Genomic DNA, 26,060 nt, shown 5'->3' with positions numbered 1-26,060 from the left:
TGTTTTTGAATTACGTCAGAAATCCTATAGAATGATTTCTATGTTAAGGTCAGTTAAAATAATGTAAAAATAGTTTTCCTCAGATTCATCTCAACTATAGTATTTCCCCCCCAAAAAAAATCAAACTGTATCAGGCAATGATGGAAGCCATCGTCCAAACTACTAACATTCTAAACTCCAGCTTTCAAACATTACATTTTGAAAAGGAGTCCTCCTGGAAAAGAATTAAGCATGCTGTCAGTGGGATATAAGCTTCTGTTCAGACTATAAACAGGTTGCTGTGCAATGCTTGAAAATATTATCAAAATGCAGCTTAATCTCAGGTGAGGGAGGCTGGTCCTCTAAGCTATGGCTGTGGTCTCTGCTCCTTCCTTCTCACCAGAATCTTTCCAGTTTCCCCTGTCCTGCAGCATCATTCTTTTTGGGTTTGTTTTGTTTCAAAAAGCAGAGTAGGTATCAAGAGCTGAACAGCTGCTTTCAGTCTCAAAACAAAAAATACCATGTGAGTAACTATGTAAGCAGGGGAAAAGGTTTCATATATTACTTAAAAATAAAACTCAAAATCTCAAAACTTCCCACAAACAAAAGTTGGGTAGTTCACATTTTAAGAGAAATAGAGTCCAGAACAAAGCGTTAAGAGAAGTTTTGATTTTGGTTCATTGACTGACATTACTACAAATATACGGCAAAACTTTCAATGCAGTCCTTAGTGAGTGTGGGGGTTTCACAGTTTTTGGAATTAAAGAGAACACATAGTGTCTGAAAAACGGAGCAGGGGAGCCAACTAACACACTTCAAACTGAATCCACACAGACTTTTATCTTTTTCATACTCAGGATTACCGATCACCTCACCCAGCACTGCACTACAAGTAGAAACAGCTGACCTAAACAAACCTAATGTAAATTAACAGTTTGGGGGCAGATGGGGAATGATCAAAGACATACCTCTGGCAGTTCCACTGCTTGCTTCCCTCCCTGCTCCAAACCAGACATAGCCTGGATCACCAGTTCAGACTAACTTTCAGACAGCTATGAGGATGAAACCCTCTCCTCTCATGCATATTTAAATTCCTCTTCAGGTGATATGTTCAAGTGACAACTAATTTTTTTTGGAAAATTAGGCAATCTCAAATTACACCATGCTGTGATGGGAGAACCACAATCTTCATTAAGCTGTCCAATGAAGTACTGCATGTGTAATTAAAAAATTAATGCCTATTTCTCAGTAATTCTTTTCATCCTTCAATTTTTTCCCCCTTTTTCCTCTATTTAGACAGTGCCCACAATATCTCTGAGGTTTTTTTAGTAAAAGGAACAAGCTTCACATTTCAAACGTTTCACCAGCAGATGTGACTATTCAACTACTTCAATAATGTCTTGAAATATTTCAATAATGTCTCATCAAAAGTCAAAGATACCATTTATTAATCAATTGAAACCATCCCATCTAGAATAGACAGAATACTCTAGAGGAGCCACAGCAGCAAGAAAAATATGCACTCCCTGTTTTCCTCCAGGGGAGTCTCCTTTCAAGGAGATCTCTGGATACATGAGCACTTGTCAAAGTATTTCACCAGCCAATGGCTCATTACAGCTGGCTGCTTTACTCAAAGAGGCTCCTTCCAAGCAACTGTGAAGGTCCTGAAATCACAGACCATGGTCTCAGGAGTGTGACAACACTAAGTCATACAAGTAAAGATTTCTGCTTTAACATTAACATTTACTTCCCTCACAAAACCATGAGTAATCTGTCTCTCATTTATACAATTTCACGTTTTCCTCCAAATCACATATCAAAATGGTGAAGAGTAGATTTTTAATAATTTAACATGACTCAATTTCCTTTGCATTAGTCTCATTTCCTAATCAAAATATGATATGCTAACTAGGTCAAATAAGTGAGGTAAAAATGTATCTTTAGAGAAGGGTAAAGTCCAATTCTATAACACATCCTCTATTATTCACTATATTTGGCTATATTAAAAGACTTTGCATTTTTGTTGCTGAGGAACCAGCACCAAAAGGCAAGAAAGGAATTGCATCATGGTAACAGAGTACAGTCAGAAAACCACAGCTTATACTAAATGTTGTTAAGCTAATATGCTAAAAAAAAAAATCATGAAGTTATAAAACATTTCCTGACCCACACTAATGGTCTAAAATATGCATAAAGGAAAAGCAGAATCAAAAACTGTAGAAAATAAATTAAAAACGGAGCTCCCTAACAAGTAATCGCTAAAAGAAGTGTCCTATGCTAATTAGGAACAAACACATGTTGAAGAATAACTGCTACGTTTTCAGTAAGCCAGTGAAATTATCTACTTTGCCCTAACTGCAAAAGGAACACAAAGTACAAAATTCTAACTTGCTTATTACTTAAAAAGAAATTTCATTCTCTTGGGCTGTAAAATCGGGGCTGGAAAACTGGATGAAAATCCTTTAGAAAAATTTATGCTCAAAGCCCATATCCTAGCTTTCAAATAGCCATCCACTCAAGATGCTAATTCAAGATAAAAACAGAAAAAAGCTGCAAACTGTATGAATAAGTACATTTTGAAAGCACTTGATGTCAACCAATAACTCAGTACTAAACAAGAAGAGAAGAAAGTTAACTTGAAAGGTTCACCTGTTTAACAAAATCCCAACTATTTTAAACTGTGTAATCTGTGGCAACAGCTGAATCACACTGCAAAGAAAAATACACCAAATGACTGTGTAAAGACATGAGAATTTTTTTCAGTTGATAAAATCTAAAAATACCTACTTTTCATAAAATACTATTTTATGGAAAGCCTTTGGTTTGCTAATTTACTAGAAGTTCTGAAATCAATCATACTGCAAGACTAAAAATAACCTCTTTGCCAAGTTAACCATACAGAACGTATTGGCTCAAAATACATTAAAAACACCTCATTATTGCAATGGATTTTTTCCCTATAAGAATGAGAGCAGATAATGGCAGCAATGTGAGGCTGATGTTCACTAATATGATCAAGAGACTAATTATTATCAATGAATCATTTGTAGCATTCAAAACTTGATTAATGTCAGGTCAAGTTTAACATGTGATAGGTTTTATTAGTAATGCTTGGCTATCCCACAGCTTGTCAGTGTACGTGAGTGCCATCTGTTAGGTGTAGGAATAGCCAACAGCCACAACAAAAACACAGTGGCTACAACTGGTCATTGAAATACAATTTAAGAATTCCATAAGGGAACGACCTTAATAATTTTAAACACACTAAACCAGAATCCAGCACAAAAGACCTGCTAAGGATGGGAAATTTGTAGCCCAAAAACGAAAGAATTCAAGGTATGTTTCTCTCATTTTAAAGTTTGACCAAAGGCACGTTAAGTAATACTGAATTTAGCTTCACAGACTGACCAGTTTCTAGTAACAAAGAGGAATATGCACAGCTTCCTCTCTACACTCCTTTATCAATCTTTAGCAAGCATTCCTGTACTGAGTACATTGCTTTACCCTTTAGAGCATCACTCATGGTATTCAAATACATATGGTCCTAACAGCTCATGTAGCAAAACACTGTTAGAAGACACTGAATCTAAAATTCATATTCCACAAAAAAAAAAATGTTTACTGGCAGTCTTTTAATTTGTTCTAACTACAGATAATGGCGAGAAGAAATCCTTTCACAGTAGGCTAGCTTGCTAGTATTTCCCAGCACTTTGCGGGTGGCCAGCTTTACCAGGAGTCACCTCTCCCATGCACAGCCCTTTTCAGCAGGCCAAGAATTCACCTGGACACTTCCACTGAACCTCCACGAGCTCCGCACTAGTAACAGCGTGAGCAACAAGGCTGAAATAACATGAAGTGGCAACAGACAGGTGCACGCACAGAGAGGAAGGAAGGTGACCTAATTCTACTTGGGTTTGCTCCGGCAACTACGTACTCTTCTCTGGTCTACAACTAGCTAGAAACTCAGTAGGAGCATTGAAAGAAACATTTATTTACCTCATAGCTACAAGAGCCCTCTCAGATGTATTATAAACATGTTCTCATTTGATGGCCCTCCTGCATTCTAAGTGGATGAAGTTGAAAGGCTGCAGATTCAGCTAGCACTAGCATCTGCGATATGTACTTCAGCTCCAAGTGTTCTGTTTCCTGGCTAAGAGTGTGACCTGCAGGGCTCCCAGGTTCCTTGATGTCTTGATGTAAAAGCCAAATATTCTGAAGACTTGATGCTAGGAGGCCACAGACCAAAAATAACATCATAATTCAAAGAACCAAAACTGTAGAGTGTTCTCCTCAACCATTTGCCCATTTAATTTCACAGCTGACAACTGACAAAGAACCAAACTACCAGTGACTGGTCATTAGCATTCTAATAATGACACAACTCCTCATTATCTTTTAGAAGAGCAATTCTGCAGAAAAGTCTTTACTGGAGTTTATATATTCTTTCCAGAACAGAATGGCAATAGAAATTCCAGTTTATACACATGTGATAGGGAATGAGCAACACCTTCAAGCACACAAGCCAAAGCGATTCATCCCTTCTGTCTGCAACTTGCTTTGTGTCATGACTGATGCACCTCTGAAAAAAACAAGTTACTCCACACATTGGACTTTCAGAGCTTTCCTCGTCTCTACTAGAGCTGCTGCCAGTTTCACAAGGGAGTGTTATCGTCTGCTTTCTTCATAGAGAATTTAAGAGAAGTCATATATATCATCTGAAAGGTACTTCTTAAATCTTTTCTATTACCCCTCTAAAAGATTCAAAGAAAAGCCACTGCCAGACATATATCTAGCTGGAAGTCACTGTAGTCTGTGTTGGGATACAACCTCCAATGTTAAGGTCTAAGAACCACACTAGCTTGCTTTTATTACTCATCCACACGGGAAGGAATGTCATTGTGAACAACAGTAAAATATATTGTGAGGGTGGCAGAGAATCAAGTTGGATGGTTTTAATTTATTTTTAATATCTTTTTGGTTTTGCAGCTAATTCATTAACTGCACTCTTTCAATATGCAATAACACTAGCTTCATACCATGTCTTTTAATTATTTGGATAGAAACATTTCAGAAAAATGTAGAGCACACTGAGTAAGAGCCCCACTGAGCTATCATCCGTGTGCTGGTTCTGAGTGAGTAACTCCAAAGGTCAGGTACCTAATATATTCAAAACAATATCCAAGAATAACACAAGCACTATGTGTGTTAATGCTTAATTTGACAGCACATCTGCATTCCTGAATTCAAAATAAGCATGAGGCATTTCTCATTGTCAATCTCTTCTCAAAAACACAATTGAGAAACTGACATCAATTAACAACGATGTTTTCAAATGCTTCTTTCAAATAAGAGAAATAGGCTGCTTCAAGAAATTTTAATTGACTTTTGTGATGGCTTCAAAATAAGAGAGACATGGACTCCTCAAAGCTGTGTAGTAATGCCCATGCCAAACAGAAATATTTCATATTTATTTTACCTGATGAAGAAACAGAGCAACATATTTCATAGCTTGGCCATTGTCTGTGCTCTTGACAGTTCTCTATTTCAACCTGCAAGGTACCTTTTTTTTTTTTTCTTGTAGGAATAGGGATTATGTCCACATCACTTTCCCATGCTCTCCTACCTGGCAGAACACACCTGTCTGAGATTACAGTCCTGCTGGAGCTGAAGGAGATTTAAAAGGTTCCATTAGCAAATTCTCTGACCTAGTTACAAATTATCTGCAATCTATGACATTCCTGAATGGATGGAAGACACTCAGTAAGGTCTATTACAAGCTATCTTCAACTGAGCAAGGTTCTAACACTGCTGTTTACAAGCTCCCTAATGCGCTGGGTTAGACCAAATACTACATTCAATAGTTCTGATGTCAGAGGAAAAAATTACACTGAGTTGAGTGCAATGGGGCTAAGTAAATTTTAATCTGTTCTCTAAATGATCTCGCAATGTTGAAAACTTGATAGGGTTTATCTGTTACCCAGCCCCTGTGTCAACTTTTACAACATAATCTAGTCTCTGGTTGTCAAGAACGTGGACAGGTCTGTTTTAATTAAATCAGATAGCCAAGGATTTTTTAAAAGCATTTCTACTAAGACCTATTAACAAAGACAAAATTGTATATACCATAATTCAATTAGACATAAAGCAAATATTCAAGAATATAGTCTTCATACATTTACTGTTAAAATGCCTGACTCAAAGTGGGCTAATATATTGCACTGGGAACTGATGATTTTGATACAAAAATTAATGTTTAAGATTATATTCTGGGTGTTTAAAAGCATCTGATTCTTCTGCTATGCAATGGCACTTGAAGGCTTTATTTGCTACAAAGTTGAAATTAAAACTGCAAGGCCATAAGAGTAAAATGCTGAGATTTTATTATTTCTTGATTTTAAGGATGAATTCTGTATAGGAAGGTTTTTTCCCAAAACCGAGCATATCACAAGATAAGGAAGAGCTAGCAGCAATGTCCTAAAATCTTGCATCGTAATAAATTTCTTTAAATGTCACCCTCATCTTTACAATTTTCTTTGTGCTTTTATTCATTTTATCCAAATTAGGCGCATGTCTCTTGCACGTCATTCCAACAGGAGAAGGCTGATGGCTTCCCTGCGGAGCTGCATTGCCAAGAGGCAGTTTGGAAAGTGACAGGCTGTGAAGTGGCACAACGGACAATATTAAACAGTTGCCCCTCAATTAATGAGTGGAGTGACCCACTTAGTCACCACAGCTGAGTCCTCTAACTAATTCAGAAGATATCAAATATACCAATTCAATTGCCCATACTGGGATACCAACTGGCAATTAGGTCCAAACAGATTTGCATTTCCCTGGTTTGGTAACACATCAGAAAACTGAAAGTAGAAATCGCTGTTAAAGACACTATTAAAGGTATGCAGTATTTCCAGTGCACAAAATACAGAAGAAGTTCAAAGCTAAAGTTAAAATGTTAAAAGTTAAACTGAATAGGTACTGTCCTGATGTTTAAACTTACAACGTGCACCAAGTGTAACACTTCATCCATATGCCTTTATTTTTCCACTAGTTTCTTTGTTTGCTTTCCCACACTACAGTTGGGCCACCCATAATTTAATTATATATTCCACATCTGAATTATTCTACATTAATTTAATATGTATCAGTAGCAATATCTAACACGGGTCACAAGTTATGAAAATAATCTTTCATGCAAATCTTTGAGACTGTTTGTTTTAACTTTCTGAAAAATGTGAAATGTAACTAATGTGTGAAAAATTTCTTAAACCAAAAGCAAAAAACTTTTTTCTTTTCCTAACCTAAATTATACTGTGCTGAAACACTACACTTGACCTTCAACACCACAAATAATAATAATCAAAAGCAAGTAGCCTAATCCTCTTCTGCTTACACTAGGAAATGAATACACATTCCTGTGTGTGAATGGGTCTCCTTAAGTGACTCCACCAAAGCAAGGAAGCAAGTTTGCCATAGCTGAGTCAGTATTTTCCCTAGCATGAAGGAAAACTTTTTAGTGTAAACCAAATCTAAGCAAGTAACTGCAGCCTTCCTGCCCCACAGGAAGCAAAGGTACAGTCAGAGGCAGCTGAACACCCCACCAGCCCTGGCCTACAAAGTCTGTGCTACCCTCATCCTCCAATTGACAGCAATTATATTTACTAAACAGTATCCACGTCATTGCAGTGCAGCAGCTGGTTGCATGAAACAGCTCCAGTTCAGGCACTGAATTTCAAGTGGCAGTAACCTACATTCAGCTCAAGAACCACAGTTTGGTCATCTATTCCATATTACAATTTCAAAAGCTTCCACTTGGGCTGGCTGGCTGTACTTACCATAATAATTCATATGCTAAAACCATTTTGAACAATGTACAAGACAGCTGCCAAGTGAAGATTTCAAATTCTAGTATAAGCATAAGGTAACACTTTTCCAGCTTCTTATTCACTACTTATTTACTAGGTGCCTCAGCTCAACAATTATTTGCATTTATTGGAAGAAAAGCACTCCAAAAAGAAGATTCAAGTGAAGATAACCATCAGCACAAAAGAATCTAAGGTAATAAGGCAATTTTGGAATAAGGCAATAGTGCTTTTACACTATTTAACTTTCCATTCTTGGGAAGATGGAACTGAACGAAGTGAGGAAGAAATTTAAGAAATAAAGAAATAAACCAGAAACAAAATGGTAGAGGGAAGGTGGGTTAGAAGATAATTAAAAGGCAATGCGATGATAAATAGGCCAAAAACTTGGAACAGAACAGATGGAATGAGGACTGTGGTGTAGGCCAGACACCAAAGAGTGACTGCCAACTCTAGGTCAGGAAATGCAGGATTGAAAGGTGAGCCAATTAAGATACTCCTTAAGGCATAGAAAATCAAAACAAAAATAAAAACAAAAACAGAGGAAACAAGTCTTTTTGGCATTAAAACCCCTCCAGATGGTAACATTCCCTCTCCACTGAGATGAGGAATTCAAGATCTCCAATAAACAGATTATTTGACACTTTTGCTTCTGCCATTGCTGCCACGGAATTCTTCTGTCTTCTCTCCCATGGCAGCAAAGCTTCTCCACACTGTTGTCTGTAGGAAACTTGGAGACATCAGTCAGGGCTTTGTGATCACTTCCAGTCAGTTCTGGGTTAGCAGTTCTCTCAGCAGACATGAATGAGCTCTGTCTGCATATTCTGGGCATGCAAATACCAGCTTACAGCTGCCTTAGTTGCCTGCAAAATACTTCCCATCAGCATCAGCAAGGCATGTACTTAGAGAACCTCCTGCACCATCAGAGGTTCACAGCCACTTAAATATTCAAAGCAAACCACCTCAACAGGCGTTATACCTTTGGTATAACTCACTTCTAAGCGTTACACCTCTCTTAACTACAACAAAAGCAGTTTCAAGAAGTAAAAGTAAAAATCCAAATGTCAGATAAACCAGAAGAATAAAATAAGTCATCTGTCAGTTCACAGATTTGACTGAAAACTTTTAAGAAGATCTTAGACCATTTAATCTTCCAGCAGAGATAACTCACCTTCTTTCTAATCCCTCTAGGACATGCTGTCATTTTAAAACTAGATAATAGTCTAAGAACTGACAAGGCATTGACACCCAGAGTGCTAACATTTGAAAAGCGTTGTTCATTTGACCTGTATCATTGTTTAACCTTTAGCCTTATTGTTCCACTGAGAGTGATGGGCACAATTCTCCACGGGACCACAGACTGCACAAAAAGGAACTTTTATCCTACTCCTGCTAGACAGCATTTTCATTAGACAATGGGCTTTCGTGATGACATCCAGACTGAGACTGTCCACACAAAATAGCCTTGCAAAAGAACTGTAGGTTGGTTTAAGCAATGAAAGCCAAGAGTTGAATAATTTCCAAGAATTCAATTATTTCCATGCACCTGTACTTCCTGTTCAATATAATGAAGATAACGACCCTGTTGAAAATCCTAAAATATTGATATAAATAAAAGGCTAAGGCTCAAAGGCTAAAAGTATGAAGCATTTAAAGCACTAACCTCACTGGTCTTTAATACTTCAGCATCAAGGAAGCCTAAAATTCAGATTCTCCCACTGACTGCTGCTATCCTTACACAATGGGTGGGAGACCTGGTAGATTTGACCATCTCATCTCCTTGAATTCCAATGGGAACCAATGAATGAAAAGAAAGCAAGATATGAAACAGAAGTGAACAGTTATGCAAGTGTAATGACAAACACCAAAATTTCATCTTTGCCCAAAAATGTTTTTCTAAAAGAACTTGGAAGTTGCATTAAGAGGCCAAATAGCTCATAGAATACACACGCTACCAGCTAACAGTAAAAGAGTAATCTGTGTTTATTAGATTATAGAGGAAAAATAAATTAAGTAATACTGCTTTCTTCATCAACTTCATCACGGAAGTTCAACAAGGCAACATTTTTAGACATTCTGAGACTACACAACCTGTCCCACAGTGACAGTCCCTTTCTTTCCTTCATTTTACCACCAAAATCCAGTCTTACAAAAAATAAAAAAGTCCATCAAAACATCTTAAAATAATGTACAAGGCAATATTAGAGAAATACAGCCCCTTATTTCCAAAATCTAGTACCAACAACAAATGTCAAGGTACAACTCTAAATGCTGCCATACTTTATAACTGCACTTTAAAAATGCATTTCATTTCACAGTAAATTGATCTTCAGATTAGAAAAAAATCAGTCAGTACACTAACTCTGATATTTAAGTCCCAAATCCATAACTCTAAGAACAATTTCATTATTGGACATATTATATAACACAGCACAAAGTTTACTGCTGTTTCAAGTAATTACTTTCACTTTTTCACTGAAAAATAACTAAACCCATGTGGACAACATTCATTTTTCCCAGTATAATTAAAAGTTTTAGCCATTTATTCTGCTATTAAATATTGTGCTGAGACTCCTTGCCTTTTGAGTAATCTTCCTACAGTCCACACAAGCTAATACACATGTACTAATACATTACTGTTAATAAAAAGAAAGAAATGGAATGTCTTAACTCAGGCCATAGAAAGGAATGAAGAAGGGTGGCTGTGAAGAGACAGGTCTACAATATTTATTTTTGTGAGGTTCAAACTGCATCCTGGGAATATATTTCAAAAATTAAAGCTTCTCAAAACAAAAATGTGATGAAGTACACTTCATTCTTTTCTTGACCCTAAGCAAAACCCAGCTACACTTCAAAAAAACCAGAACTCCAAAACATACTCCAAATATTTTGATGCAACACATTCTAACCAGTGGTATGGGGATTTTCAGTCTTGAATATGCTGATGCAATCAGAGATCCATCTTACTGGTGGCCAAAGACTGCTATCTCCATTGATCTTTGAAAACAACAAGCCTTGGGGGTGACCTGAATGAAATTAATGACTCTCAATGAAACACACTGTGAAGAAGGTAGGGAAGAAACACACACTTAAAAAAAACCTCACAGCTTCTCTGAGACCATTCAAGGGTGTAAATCTTTAGGGATCTTGTCACAGTTCAACCCCAGCCAGCAACTAGGCACCACACAGCTGCTTGTTCCAGCCAAGAATGGAAGGATCCTGTTAGATCCTTTCCACTGTTCTTGGAAAAGAAAAACTAAGAAAAATGGCTAATTAATCATAAGGAAAAGAACTACCTAAGCAGGTCCCACTTGGCAGTGCTTTAGCATCTATTCAGTGCCCCCCAGCTCTGGAGAGAGACTGGTGAATACACTGAGTCAATCTGAATATGAGCAGACTTAGGATAGAAGATCTTCCTGCAGATCTTGCTGTGCTGTACACAGAGCTGGTAAACTCTGTCATGGCATTCATCACTGATGCAAAAGAAAGTCATCCTGCTATACTAACGAGGTATTCATCACTATATTTGTTGCTATAGTTGCAGAGATGACTGAATAAAAACAGGATAAAGATCCTTTGGGCAAAGCAACACTATTTTAAATAGTCCTCTTTCAGAATAGGGCAATGCTTCAAAACAGTAGTCTATTCTGACCATATATAATGAAAAATTCACAAAGTTATGATGAAATATGAAGATGCAATCCCTTTTTGATTATCTTATTGAAGTGTTACAGGATCCACACTTATCAAGTTCACAGAAGTAATGAAATTAAAAAGGTATTTTAAAGGAAAATAAGAGCATCAATAATTCTTAGTCTAAACATTATTCTTTTTATTATTCTTTTGAGAACATGTTTTTAAGAAAATTACTTTTTGGAGCAGATATATATTTGAAATCTCTTTTGAATCTATAATTATTTCTCTTAAACATTTACCAATATTGCCTTAGATTAAACTTCACATCAATACAGGTACTACTACCTAAATCTTCTTACAATTATCATAGGGCACACAAACAGTTCCTAAATACTGATGTAAAACTTCTTATTGAAAACAATGATCAGATTTTAAACCTCCTAAGAAGCTTTCTGTTATGACGGTAGTAGTAAAAAGAACATGTTTCACTAGGTAAGAGGAAAAAAAAAAAAACTCTATAATGTACATTGTACAAAAAGAAAAATGGGAAACTCATGGCTATTTCAAACCCAAAATGCAGAAAGCTTCAGTCTGTCATGATTGCCACTTAAAAAACCTACCCAGACCAACTAGGAAAAAAACACCCCCCCAAAAAAAAAAACAAAAACCAAAAAAAACCACCACAAAAAACACCAAGGAAGCCACATCAAACCCAAATTCCCCAAATTATTAAAAATGTACAGATACTCTTATCCCAAAGATGTTTTTAAGGTGATGATAACATATTAGGGTGAAAATTTGTTGACTGAACTGCATTTGCAACGTAATAATCTCAAATGCAGATTGCAATGTCCTTAGTATTTTAGCCAGTACTTCAAAGCTACCATTATCTTCAAATACTGCTTTTAAAAAGCACGAGATAAGTAACAAAACAAAAAAAGATAGCTGTGTTTCACGCTTTCAGATGGCTTGCTTTCTCAAACTGCCCAAGTGACCATTGTATCTGCTTGAAGGATATATTCATCGCTCATAAAAAAAACCCAGCAAAACTCTCTGAGGGAAAAGAATCCTCAGAGAAAGCAAATGTGCTATAAAACCATGGTGGAAACCAGCCATTGGCTTTTATTCACTGTAACTGGTGGAAAAATTTACTGACAAAAAGAAACCTAGATCAAAAGAATCTTTCAAAACATATAATTTGATAAAACCCAGGATGTTATTCCTAATTGCTTTATTTTCCTACCAATTTGGGCTAATACATGTACAGAGTAGGAAAAGCATAAATGTTTGAAATTACAAATGTAAGAAAAAAATAACAATAGGTATTCACTCTGTTTTGCAAATAACTCTACCCCTCCTGCTCTTTATGTCCCTCCAGCTGCATACAGGAATATTCTTTACAAAAATCAAGAAAACTGGCCAGGTAACTACTTCATTTTGTAATTCACAAGCTAATCAAACCTGATGGCAAAGACAGGAACAAAATGAAAAAATACTGTAGAAATATTATGTTAAAAGGAGATATAAGTTTATTATGAAAAAACAATTCTAGCCATGTATAATTTTTTTTGCCATCACCAACTTATTTGATGCTTTACTGCTGGGTAATAAGACAGTCACTGTCTTACAGTGCTTATGCTCAGAGTTTAAAAAGGACACAAAAAGATGAGTAAAAAACATAATTTCATTTCTGACTTTTAAAAGTGCCTCAGTCCAAACTGTTAAAATCCCATACAGTGGAATGCACATGGACAACTCAGAAATCTCCTTTAGACAGAAAAAAAAGAGAGCCGTTGAGAATAATTTTTATTTCCTAGGTTTTGGCAAGTGGAGGATCATTTCACTAGTCATGTGCTGGCAATTAGATTTAACTAGCATGACATTTGTTCACAGATGTGTTTTACTAGAAGTTTTTCTAAGAATGCTTCCAACCACATTCTTTTTGCGATTTTTAAATGAGGTTACATAACCTGGAACTTCACAACTCTTCAAGAAACTATAAAATCATGTTAAAAAAAAACCCTTGTAAGACATGTACCTTTTGTTCTAGTTTCCTTTAATTTCCAGCTCAAACTTACATGTTCCGGACAGCCTTCCTCCCCACCCCATGAAAAATTTACTTCACATTCACAATGTTGGTCTGAAACAGACAACCCAAAATGCAGCAACACAGAGAAGTGATCGCATTTATCTACACAAACCTCTTTATCTACACAAGCCTCTTTCATGTTTGTTGTTCATGACTTAAATTTTCCAAAGACTGCTAATCTCTGCCATTTTTTTTTTTTCTGAAAGTTCAGCTTTATCTCTTTATTTACTTTTCAGCCACTCCTGCTTATCCAAAATACAATTACTGCTCCTCTTGGAGCAAGATTCATTACCTGCAACAGGACCGAAGAAACGACAAAAGGAAATGAAAACCGACAATTTGCTGATCGTTGCTCTGTGCTAATGAGACACGGGACTACTTACAACAGCATGCTGAGAAAAACAGGTTCTTCTAGAAGAAAGTATTATCCAGGAGTCATTTAATTCACAGAAGAGAATAAAAGTATTTTACAGAATGTTAGGACGTCTATACTGAAGGGAGCGCTATGAAAGATAGGAACTCATATATATATATATATATTTCAAGCCATACGCATTACTTCAGAAGACCTGGGGCAGTATTTTAATAAGTAAAATGTGGAGACATGAACTAGAATAGGTTCTAAATCATCACTGCTGAACATGAAGCAGGAGTTCCAGCACAACTCACGATTCTTATCCTATGGCCAAATGGGGACTGGAAGTAAAAAAAGAACATTATATTCTTACCTAAGAAGGCGGATCATGTGAACAATATAGCTCTCAGACATTCCCTTGAGCACAGAGACATTTCAAACCTAAAACTCTTAAATTCTATATCATCATTCAACATTATGAAACTAAAGAATCAGGTTTTGCCAAAGTACACGTTTTAAATATGAGAAAATAGTAGTTCAGAAGGAATAGGTAGCCTAAAACCACTTTTTAAAGAATCCCAAGCTGCCAGTTGCCCCCAGTCATAGTTGAACACTTGGTTAGCAGAGGAATTGGCTGGAAACAACAACAAAAAAGTTGAGGGAAAACCTATGCCTATCACTGCTTTGCTGCCTCCAGTGCCACAACACAAAACAACTGAAATCAAGCTTACCTTTCTTGAAGTGTAGATGTCAAAAAATGGTTTGTTTCGAACACTGAAGGGTTCCTGTGCTTTGTCAATAAGACCACTTTTCATCTTTTCATGTCGCGGAAATATAATCTCTTTCTCTATACATGAAAGTCGAACATTAAAATCGCAGTCTCCAACAGGCTGTCCCTGCAAAGTTACAAAAACAACTATTAAAACAAAGCACAAAATTATTTGAACAGTCTACGTTTTCCTCACTCAACATTTAGAATCCTATAGATACTGTCGTGGGTTTGCTGACCAGCCCCCGTCCCCGGGTTGAAAATAGTTTTTCCAGGTGAATATCCAGAGCAAAACCAATCAGAAGTTTCAGTAACACTTCTGCCAATCACATATTTAAGAAAATGGAAGAGAAGGTTGTGGCGCAGAAGAAAATAGGAGAGCCAGCGTAGCAGCCAGCCCTGTTGGGCCTGGGTGAGCACCCCCCACCCTGGGCCAAGTCTGGCCCAGGCAAGGGGGGGCCAGGCCTCCTTCTCTCCTGTAACAGAGTAGAGGAAAACTTTAATGAAAACGCAAAAATGATATTTACACAGTTAAGCGAATTCCTTGCTTCAAATGTAGTATATTGATGCCTTGAAAGAAACATTAATTAAATAAATGTTCATTTTTTCTGTCACAGAAAAGAGAAAAATATAGCTGCAGTGGGAAAATGTGCCAATAAACAATGGCTACAAAGACCTGCAAGATATGTGATGGCTCAGGCACAAAAAGGTAGTAAAAGCCCTTTGCTAAGTCTCAGTAGCATACTCTGACCTTTCAAGATGTAAAATAAAACAGCAGCTTTACATTCTCTTAATACACTTGATGCATTGCGCCAGATAAGTATGAGCGTTCAAAATGCGCATTTGTCAGATTAATAATGGCTTGTAATGGAGTTCATTATATTTTGAACATTAAATAGTAAGGAAAACACACTGTGGATATCACTAGAACAAAATAAGTAACTGTCAACTTATAAATTCTAAAGCTCTTTTCAATCAGACGTGCCACTTTTGCAGCAATATGGCACAAAAGTTGTAGATTTGCATTATTACAAACATGAAACAGCTCTGAAAGATATTTACCTGAGATTATCCTTCATTTAGCCCCCCATTCACAGAAGAAAATAGTTTTCAAAACCCATTCCTTTCACAACTGATAGGGAATTAGCTCAGAGAGCCTTGGCTTCCAAACCAGATTTTTCAAAAATTGAAATCAATGAGCACAGGAAACTGAGGAGACATGGGACTCAAATCATTAATGGTAGCAGTATAGCTGAGCAGGAGAATTGGCACTCAGGTATTTTCTGTACTAAATGCAGCTAGAAGGCAAAAAGCCGTGCTCTAACATGCATCAGAAAGGATCTGAACTAGTCAATTGGAAAGAATGCCAAGAAAATAAATGGCAAAATTGCATTCTGATGAGGCATACAAAAGTAAGAATATCTGAACAGATATCTCAATTAGGAGAAAAATAGAGTGCCAATTTTAGACCAACATGAATTTTATCAGTTCTTTCCAAACCCATATTGGCTTTCATCACAATCTTCTGCATTTCATGCTCCCAAAGGGGCATTAAGTTTGTCTTACATTTCTTCCCTAGCATTAGATCCTTACAAGACCTCTAACAAAAGTCCTCAGTTGTTCATGACAACAGCTTTAAGAACTACGAATTGCTACCAAACTACATGTAATTCACAAACACTTTCTTTCAGGACTCTGCTTCAGTCTATATAGGAAGAGGTGGAACAGCCAACATCATTCTGAGGGGGAAGCACATCCTGTACAAAGCCTGTGACAGACAACATGGGTGAAATGTCTCCTAATCTCTGTTCACTGATCCACGATTGTGAAGAAGAAAGCTTAGCTGGTGTTGATCACTGCCTTTAGCATTGCCTTCCTTTCAAACATGAAGGTGTTGTTAGTAAAGAGCCATTCAAATGAATGGAAAATTAGAGTATGGAAAAATCCCAGGCACAGGAGAGTGGCTTACTCTTTACTCATTTGCCACAGAATACAGCTGCGTGACTTACAGATTTTTAAGTGCTACAGACAAATCTTTCCTTCTTTCTTTCTCCCCCATGTACAGCAAATTTGAGTACATCTGTACAGTGATTGAGCTTATCCTGGTTTACACACCTAATTAAAACACAGAAAACACATCTTGACCCCTGTAACAACTGACCGAAGAACTGATTGAAGAATTCTTTCCGGGGAAATGTGTATACATATTTTTTATTACTTCAAAGAAGACCATAATTCTCTAGGTACATTTCAGATCTCATGCACATGCTCTCTTTCCTACAGAAGCTTTTCCACTCAGCTGTAATTTATTAGTAGGTCTGAAAGAGTAAAATTAACTAATTAGTATTTCATACATTTGAGCTTCCAATAAGCAGTAAAGTTATTTAGAAAGCTTTTTTACAATGACTCATTCGAAAATGCTTTTGTACAGTGATTTAAATTTATTTCAATCTCTTAACAGTTAAATTAAAAGCTGCGATGACTTCATATGCACCATAAACCAGCTGAATCACTTTCTTTCCCTTTAAATAATCCTTTTACTTTTTTCATCTGCTTGGAACTAATTATTTCCTGCAGTTCTGTCAATCATATATTTCTATTTCAAAGGTTGTTAGGCAGAAGGGTATATTACAACTCGGTTCCATCACATAAAGGTCAGAGCTAGGTTGACATAAGATTGTACAAGATGAGAAAACACAATGCTGCCGAGCAACTTCTTCATCAGCCTAGAAACTAAGAAGTCAAGGAGTAATTAATTCTCACAAAAGCACAGGACTTTAACAATAGGAAAATTAGCATAGCATTGAATTTAAGTGAAGGACATACTGAATCAAAGTAATATTGGAGGAGGGCAGTTTTTTCTTTGTTATTAGACAGTTGCCATAATTTTGAAAAATGTTGCTAATATAAAATGTATTTATCCCAGACATATCAAAAAACTTGAAGTGATAACATTCTAGCTGTTAGCAAATAAGTAGGAGGGTAACATAGGCTGCAATAAATAATTCAGACCTTGACAAAAACAGGAAGAGATTATTTAGTGTACAACGCACACATTTAAAAGTTGTCAAAACCTAAGACATTGATGCATGTATAATCTAAACCCAGCCATTAAATAATAGCATGTTTTTAGGCAATACAGATGTTTTATTAATTTAAACGTTCAGATGTTTGAGATTTTATTTCAGTATGTAAGTTTTTACTTGTTCAAGAAGGATGAGGGTCACCGCTGCTCAAGTGCATAGTTACTGGAGTACGTTACACGATAATTCCAGTTCTAGACATTTTTAACCTAAACCAAGTTTTTTTTGCAAAGGGTAAAACAAAATTACCAAACAGCATCTGTCTCACTGCAAATTAAATGTATCCTAAAGCAAAATATCACTTAGACAAGACTTAAGGGAAGAGTCATCTGTTGAATCAACACCTCTTCCTCCAGAAGCTGAGCTCTTTTCACCTGTTTAAACATCGTGCATTGCACTAAGGTCACAGCATGGAGTGGGCTTGCAATAGACGTGGCACTTTAAAATATGGTTTTGATTTTAAACATAATCCTCCGTACAACTTCAAAACATAAAATGAGATTCCTACTGAACTTCGAAAACCATCCAGGACTCAACATTTCTAAATTTAAACTTATGTTACTTGAAATTAGCAGAACTCTCTTAGCAGAACTCATACATAATGTCACATAAGAACCTAGTGTACCACCAAAAACATACATGTCTAAAATCACGAAAAAACAGGGTCTGCAGTTCATTTATTATCCACTGTCTTGAGGGATGGCAGAAGACAGGAGATTAAAAAGAAACAAAGCACAGACAAACAAATAAACAAACGAAAAGTCCATCACCAAGAAAAACACACCCACCCACCAAAACCATGGTTCCTATAACAATGTTCCAAATGGGTGCTGAGAGACTGAATTTGGACAAGTGTCAGACTGTGCTCCTGCCCTCCACCAAATTCACAGACACCTTGATGCTGAAGTCACAACCTCATGCTACATTTGGGTGAGTAACTCAGATCCCAGGTCATTACACACAGGAAGATGGCAGGAATTGCTGAGACAGAGGTAAGACAATAACATGATTTCTGCTGCACACCCCACCTCTCTCTCTTCAAGGAGAAAGGAGGATCTACTATTACCCTCAGGTTTAAGTTTCCCTTCCCATCTCTATGACTGACCTGGTGGCTACAGCTCAGCAAATTCCATGAGCATTGTATAGAAAGTCCTTTATCTAAATGGATGCAGACAACACGCTATGTAGGTGCTAAATTCCACAAAAGTACTCTCTCTTTGATTTTGGTATTCATCTGGCTTTTTTCTCAATGCAGCTTTATTAAAAATAAAAATAATGCCTAGGCCTCTATCTACGGCTGATAACTGGCACAGCCTGGGATAAACTGAGAATATTTATTCTTTTCCTCACTGAGATATGGTTGAGCCTACCTACCAGCAAAGCACGCTCCATTTGCTTCTCCAGAGCAGTACCTGAGACATGAATAATTCAGAACACACACATATATACGTTCCATGCACGTCTTCACTTATTGAGCCATAGCGGAACATATGTCACAACTGTCTTAGCTTTAATGATTTTGAGAGAAGAATAAAGGATAAGCTCAGCCTGATATTCTACCCTGTGTTTAACATTATTATTGACAATTCCAGGCACCCACAGCTGACATCTGCATTTCCAATGAAAGCCCATTATTAGTTCACCCATCTTCTGAAGACCACGCAGTTTAATATTTCGCATTTATATTAATGATCTGGCACTTATTTCTTCTGACCATGGTTTTATTGACGCCGCTTTTTTTACATGCACAGTCTTATATAAAAACAATCTGAAGCTGCTTTTGAGTTTCCAAATAAGATTATTACTATATTCAATCACCTAAAAGGTTTTTTTCATTTCCTATGAATCTTTTTAAAGCAGGATTAAAAGTTAAGTATTAGAGAAATTAAAAATTTTATAGAATTATGATCCTTAAGTTTTTCATTTCTAAAAGGCAAAAGGCATGACAATCAATATAATCTAAATAGACATTTTAAAATTTGGGGTTTTTTTCGAATTTTTATCACTCAAATATTCAAAACCGATACGACAATGGCAAGGCATTCAGCAGTCTCAAAATGGTGTCTAAAATTTATCTTGGTATCAGTGAGGTACAGCATGTGAAATATTGTTTCAACTGTAACAATACAACCAATGTGCAGGAGGACCATAATTACTATTTATTTGCTGATAGTCTATAAAATGGAATATCACTTTGATTTAGCAAAGAACAAAAATTGTTTGGAGAATCAGATCTATTAAAAAGATTGCTTAAGACATACATTAAATTATTGGTATTTCCTTAAAAAAAAAATCACTGAATATAAATTCAAAAATATACAAATCAACAAAGGAAGGAAGTTTGTAGACAATGGCTAAAACCAAGGTACAACAGAACATACAAATACAGCTCCACAGGGTTTTTTTATTAGCAAACATAACTTGAATGAAACAGCAGGACTATCAAAGCTGTGAGTAAAGAGATAAAATCAAAACAGAAAAAGTAGACTGTAATACAAACATTTCTCCCTTCCTTACTCTTCTTAGGTTGCTCAAAATTTAAAACAAATCCAAGAAAAAATGCATAAAACTCTGTAATTTCAAGTGGATGATAAGTTTGCATCACCAGTGAAAGGTAGCATATACAAAGCAGAATATTTACTATCAGTAGAAGTGACTAAATCATGATTCTCACCACTAACACTGGGCAATACAAAGGCAGACTTATGGAAACAGGCATCAGGCATCTAGCATACATGAACCCAAAGCCCTATCTTTTGATTACAAAGCCCCAGTTAGGCAACGAAAGCTTAGTAGCTACTATTTTGGGAGCACAGACATCTCAGTCCAATTCATTGTTTGATTGCATGTACAGTGACTTCATTTAGAAATCTTTCTGAGCCCTCAAAACCAGAACTCAATAAGGGGATTTTACTGGGACATAAACGATTGGAAGCAAAAGGAATTCTGTTCTGTCTAGACCAGTTGCCTCCCCCTCAGGTAATCTGAGGAGTAGATGAACTTCCCATTTCAGTTACAGAAGTAAAAGTCATAGTTCTGATAACCCGTAACTATAAAATAGACGTGTCATCATCACCATTGGATATTTACACACAAAAATATTGCATATGGGAATATAAATTTTAATTATCTATTTTACACTGAATTTAGGCTACCCGCAAAGTTGAACACAGGATTTGACTCTCTGGTTTTTCCAGTTGTTCTTCCTAGTGCCTTTGTTGCATATAGTATGGAGGCATTTTTAACCTTAATTGCAACAGATGATCCAGTCACTATTTTCTCTATCTGCTTCTACTCACCTCACACTGCCTTCCTTTCTACCAGCCATTCACAATGACTCTTCATAGGAATAGATATCATAGGTTTTCACATGGTTGTCTTTATGACAAAGAATTATCACTCCAGTGAATTAAAGAACCGTGGGAAAATTCCTTCATCTTAAAGACACTATTTGAGGCATTTCATACTTGAAAAGATTCTGGCACTGATGTTTTTAGAATATAAATCACTTCCTCATATTTAAAATAAGACTGTCTAGTACAGTAAGTATGAAGGCTCCTAAAAACTAGAAATGAGAACAAAAAAAGAGGAGTAACAATCAGCACTTATTCACAAATACTATCTTAGGAAAGGTAGTACCTATGTTTCCTAAACTGTGACAGAACTAAAAATTAAGTACCAGCTTGTAATAGATGTTATACTCCTGAAGACTTGCAAATATCTATCATTTCAATACACAACCTTCCTTTAAGAAATGTGTGCATGGTTAGCTTATGAATAAGAAATACTGATTAATATAATACTCATTTCAAAAGAAAAGTAGTCTTTTTCTTCATATTTCTTTTAAATAAGAGAAATATTCTAGAAAGGATGAAAATGCGGCCTTCACATTCTCTCCTAGATCATAACAGTCAGTCAGGCTATTCAAACGTATTAGAATCATAGAATGGTTTGGATTGGAAGAAACCTTAAAGATCATCTAGTTCCAAACACCCTGTCATGGGCAGGGACACCTGCCCCTAGACCAGGTTGCTCAAAGCCCCATCCAGCCTGGCCTTGAACACTTCCAGGGATGGGGCATCCACAGCTTCTCTGGGCAACGTGTTCCAGTGCCTCACTACCCTTACAGAGAAGAATTTTTTCCTAGTATCTCATCTCAACCTACTCTCTTTTAGTTTAATGCCATTCCCCCTTGTTCTGTCACTACAGACCCTTGTGATAAATCCCTCTCCAGCTCTCCAGTAGGCCCCCTTTAGGTACTAGAAGGTGCTATAAGATCTCCCCAAAGCCTTTTCTTCTCCACATTGAATAATCCCAATTCGGCATGGAAAAGAAAATACTAGAGAGGTCCTGCTTTCACCTTCATAAAACCTATCTTGAACACTATAGTTATTTTATATTTAGTACATCATTTTGATTAACTTTGACTTTTTTTTCCTCTAGTTTTTTTCTCCTAGAAGCAAGAAGAAGACGGGAAGGTAAGAGACAGGGAGAAAGTTGAAAAAATGAAATGTTATGGCTACATTAATTGCAGAAAAGGTGCAATTAAAACAAAGATAGGAAAATAAGATGACAACATTTGAACACACTCTCACTGCTTCCATATAATATATTCCCAATCCTACTCCATTTCGCTTATAGTTTTTTCTGTTTTGAATTATATTTAACAAGAAAAGCCCTATGTTAGACTTCATTCCCACTACAAGAAAACTGGACATGATAATGCAACTGCAAAACCTGCCCCACTGCAAAGTTTTTCGCACTTTCCACTTCAGCTGTAATTACTGCCACATTTTTGAGAGATCTGTATATATGCTTGAGACAGAAGCTGGGTTTAATTCCACTTGGCAGTTCCTACGGGAATAACTTATAAACTGCAAGATGAGGGAGACAGTTTTTCTATTTATCATAAGCAGTTCTTAGCATAACAACAAGATTAAAAGATATTGCAAATAAAAGTGAGGGGCTTTTAAGGCTAAAAACATGAAAGGTAAAAAAATGTTTAGCAAAGACACTGAGAAAAGTTCTTTAAGGAGACCGTCTAAGAACAAAGAATTTGTTTGTGGACATTATTCTCCAAACTGTGTTTATTTCCATTTACAATGCAACTTAAATTTTCAGGTCTGACTTTAGATTTTTTGAGCACGTTGCATGGATTCCTGAAAAAGTATCACATCAGAGTAAGCAAGTAAAACATACAGAACCCAAACACCTGAAAAATATAAAGGATTTAATACCATGGCAACTTCTAAAGTTACTCTTGGACAACTGCTTGTCCTGTATCTCTCTCCCAGAAGCAACACTTTGTGTCTCTTCCTCTGACAATTGTACTAGGGATAATCTGCCATTCAAAAAGGTTCTAATGAGAGGAACACATTCGGAGAATGAAACGAGACATGACAAAATTTAATACATTCCCTTTGCTTTTATATAATATTCTATTAAGCATTCTTTATTTTGGAAAACGTGGAGAACAAACCACCTTCACTGTGATCTACAGTGCCCCCTGGGTTGGGAAAAGAAGGATCAGAGATGTAAGGGAAAGGAAGAAATCAACGTCTTTTTCATACAATCTGACCAGCAAGTAAAACACTCAGGCTTCAAACTAATTACAACTAAACAATGCTCCCCAACAACAAGCAGCTTATTAGACAAAAAATACAAAATTAAGAACATGAAAACAGCAAAGACATCCTGTTCGGCATGTACTAATTATCACTCTTGAGCAATAGTTTACTTTATGCATGCATCAGAGCAAAGGAAATATTTTTTAAAAGAGATGCAAAAATGCATAGAAATGTTACTTTTCAGTTGCAGTGCACTTTACTCAAGCACAAGGAGGAACAGTGAAGAAAACATAAGTTAAATGTCTGAGTTTACAGAAGAGGTATGAAGATTTGCAAATTGTGCTGCTCAGACATTCAAGTCAGGTTTTCAACGATGGTCAAAAAATGATAAACTGAGACTCTGAAAAGACAACTAGCTAAGATGTATTTCTGCCAATCCCGCTCCACAGACCCAAAAGCATCACTTTTACTGTGTTGATTCTCCATCCTACAGGCCCACCACCTGTTGCTCTTCCTATACTGCAACGCTACCCTTTCAGAATTTCAGAATACTGAAACACATTACCTGGCCAAGCTGCTGTTGCTCTCAACAAACAGCACCACAAAAACCAGAGGAGGAAGAGAAAGTAAACTTAATGCACTTCTCCCAGAGTGACCAGAAAGCAAAATGAGACACAACCGAGCAGACGCTCATTTACCTGGCACCCTTGAGCCATGAAGGAATAAAGCAATACATACAGATGTCAAGAACATAACACACAGTAAGAGCACCATTACAAAGATTTGGGTGTTGGTTGGGTAAGTCTCTGCAATAAATGAGAGGGTGCAAAAGCTAACACGAGCAAGGCATCCTCATTTTCCAGAGTACTATTAGTAAAGAAAGCATTTTAAATCTGTATTTTCAGGTGGTACCATTTGAAATAGAACCTCGGAATTAAAATTAAGAGTTGTAGGGTGACTGGCAGCCAGGTGCATTTGTAAACAGAAAAGACGCAATTAAACACTTGCACCTCTGAATTGTGCCCTCAGAACTTCCACGGTATTTTTAAGATAAGGCTAAGAGGCTAGCAAGTGAGAGCACATACTGTGAGCCTTGCATTGTTTTAAAATAAAGTTTGTAATGGAAAAGTCAGACAAGGTAATATTTTACTGGGATTTAAAACAAACATTTTTCATGCATTAATTCAATGAGCACATCGGCTGCAAGCAGGATTTATGACCAGCATACCTATTTACCATGACAAATTTTATCTAATAGCAACAGCATTGCTATGTATAATGACAACCAAAGGAATCTTGATCTTAAGTTAATGCACAGAGTATTAGGAAATCAAATCAAAATTTTATCTCCTTTCTAAACATCTAAATAATTATTCTTTTTCAAGCATTCAGTCTATTCTTACCATTGCAATCTGGTCTCATGAAAACTTGGCTAGAGTTTAAAAATTTAAAGGCCAGGGTTAGAAAGGAAAAGTAGTATTCACTTCCAGCATCTTTGCTAAGAATGCACTAATTAGATCCTACATCATGCCAGAGTTACTTTTTATTACTTAACTAAGGAAAAAAATAGTTGCTTAAGTTTAGTGTCTATACATTTACATGTAGCTACTGAATATTATCTCAGAAAAAGCTTCTCAAAACAAGGTTTTTCAGGAAGAACTCTCTCTAAGATGACTGGAGAATAAAGACACCTTCTCTTGTGGATTGTTTCAGACAAAAAGGGATTTGGATTTACCTGTATTTGCTTCTGGGGCTACTAACTGCCAGTTTCCTCTATTACACTAGAATTATCCACCAAATTTGAACTTCTTATTCACTATTCAGGTGAAAGAGCTGGTGCAATACAGCTATCTGAGTTCACAATAATGAACTCAACTATATAGAGGCAAATCAAGAAGCTGAAAAGTAACATGCACTGCAGGGATTTAGCTCTGAACCCAGTTAAAACTAGACACCATATGGAATGTTGGGTGCCATTAGCCTTTTATGTTCAGAAGAATATGAAAAATCCAGATTTCAAGTGTGTGGAGCTCATGCATAGACAGTGACATGAATGTGGGCAAAACCCCACCTCAACTAGAATATTAAAAGCTAAATAAACACAAAAATTTTTATTAAATACTTTGTCATTTTTCGGTGAGAAAATTATTTTTCTTAGGAAAAAAAAAATTCAATAAGTTATAAGAAAAGAAAAACTGTGTTATAACTGATTCCCACTTACAGAAACATTTCATGTGCCAAAAGTGATTTGAGATGACAATGATATCTTTCCCATTTTGGTATCATCCTTTCCATGAGCAAGCAGAAGTGGCATACCAGTTTTCATCCTTTTTGGATCTTCTTTAACCCTCCACAACAGACTTCTGCTGTCTGTTATAACATAGTACATCATGATATACTACTATTTTTTATTTCACCTTATTCCTTCTCTTCTTTTCTATGGAAGGAGCCTCCATGTCCTCTGCCCTAAGCCCCTAAAGGCACATTAATAGCAGATATTTCACAAAACAGCACTTTCTGAACTTCAGAGAGGTGAGCCCTAAGTCTGTGAACTAGAAGACACTCTGGGTGCATCCACACTGGTGAACCAACAGAGCAAAGGCCTCATCTCTGTCCCTGATGCCATCAGCTATCTGACCACATTCATCCTCTCTAAAAAGAGAACGATGAGATCTCAGAACATCTAACAAGAATGGTTCCTGAACAATGTTAAACTTTAAACT

The 26,060-nt window shown here is 36.5% G+C and overlaps 1 protein-coding gene across 3 annotated transcripts in view; it reads right to left on the bottom strand.

Annotated features, from left to right (window-relative positions):
• RNGTT (RNA guanylyltransferase and 5'-phosphatase) overlaps positions 1-26,060 on the bottom strand; it is a 179,630-nt gene that overhangs the window by 96,467 nt on the left and 57,103 nt on the right. For all 3 annotated transcript variants that reach the window (XM_027896281.1, XM_027896283.1, XM_027896282.1), the window contains one exon: positions 14,650-14,814. In XM_027896281.1, coding sequence (XP_027752082.1) covers positions 14,650-14,814 — 165 coding nt within the window. The remainder of the gene's footprint in view (positions 1-14,649; positions 14,815-26,060) is intronic.

Source organism: Empidonax traillii, unplaced genomic scaffold, assembly GCF_003031625.1.
Source record: "Empidonax traillii isolate 1590-97213 ecotype Southwest subspecies unplaced genomic scaffold, ASM303162v1 scaffold491:size805508, whole genome shotgun sequence".
In the NCBI taxonomy this organism is placed as follows: Eukaryota; Metazoa; Chordata; class Aves; order Passeriformes; family Tyrannidae; genus Empidonax; species Empidonax traillii.
This window is presented reverse-complemented; position numbering and strand designations above follow the sequence as displayed.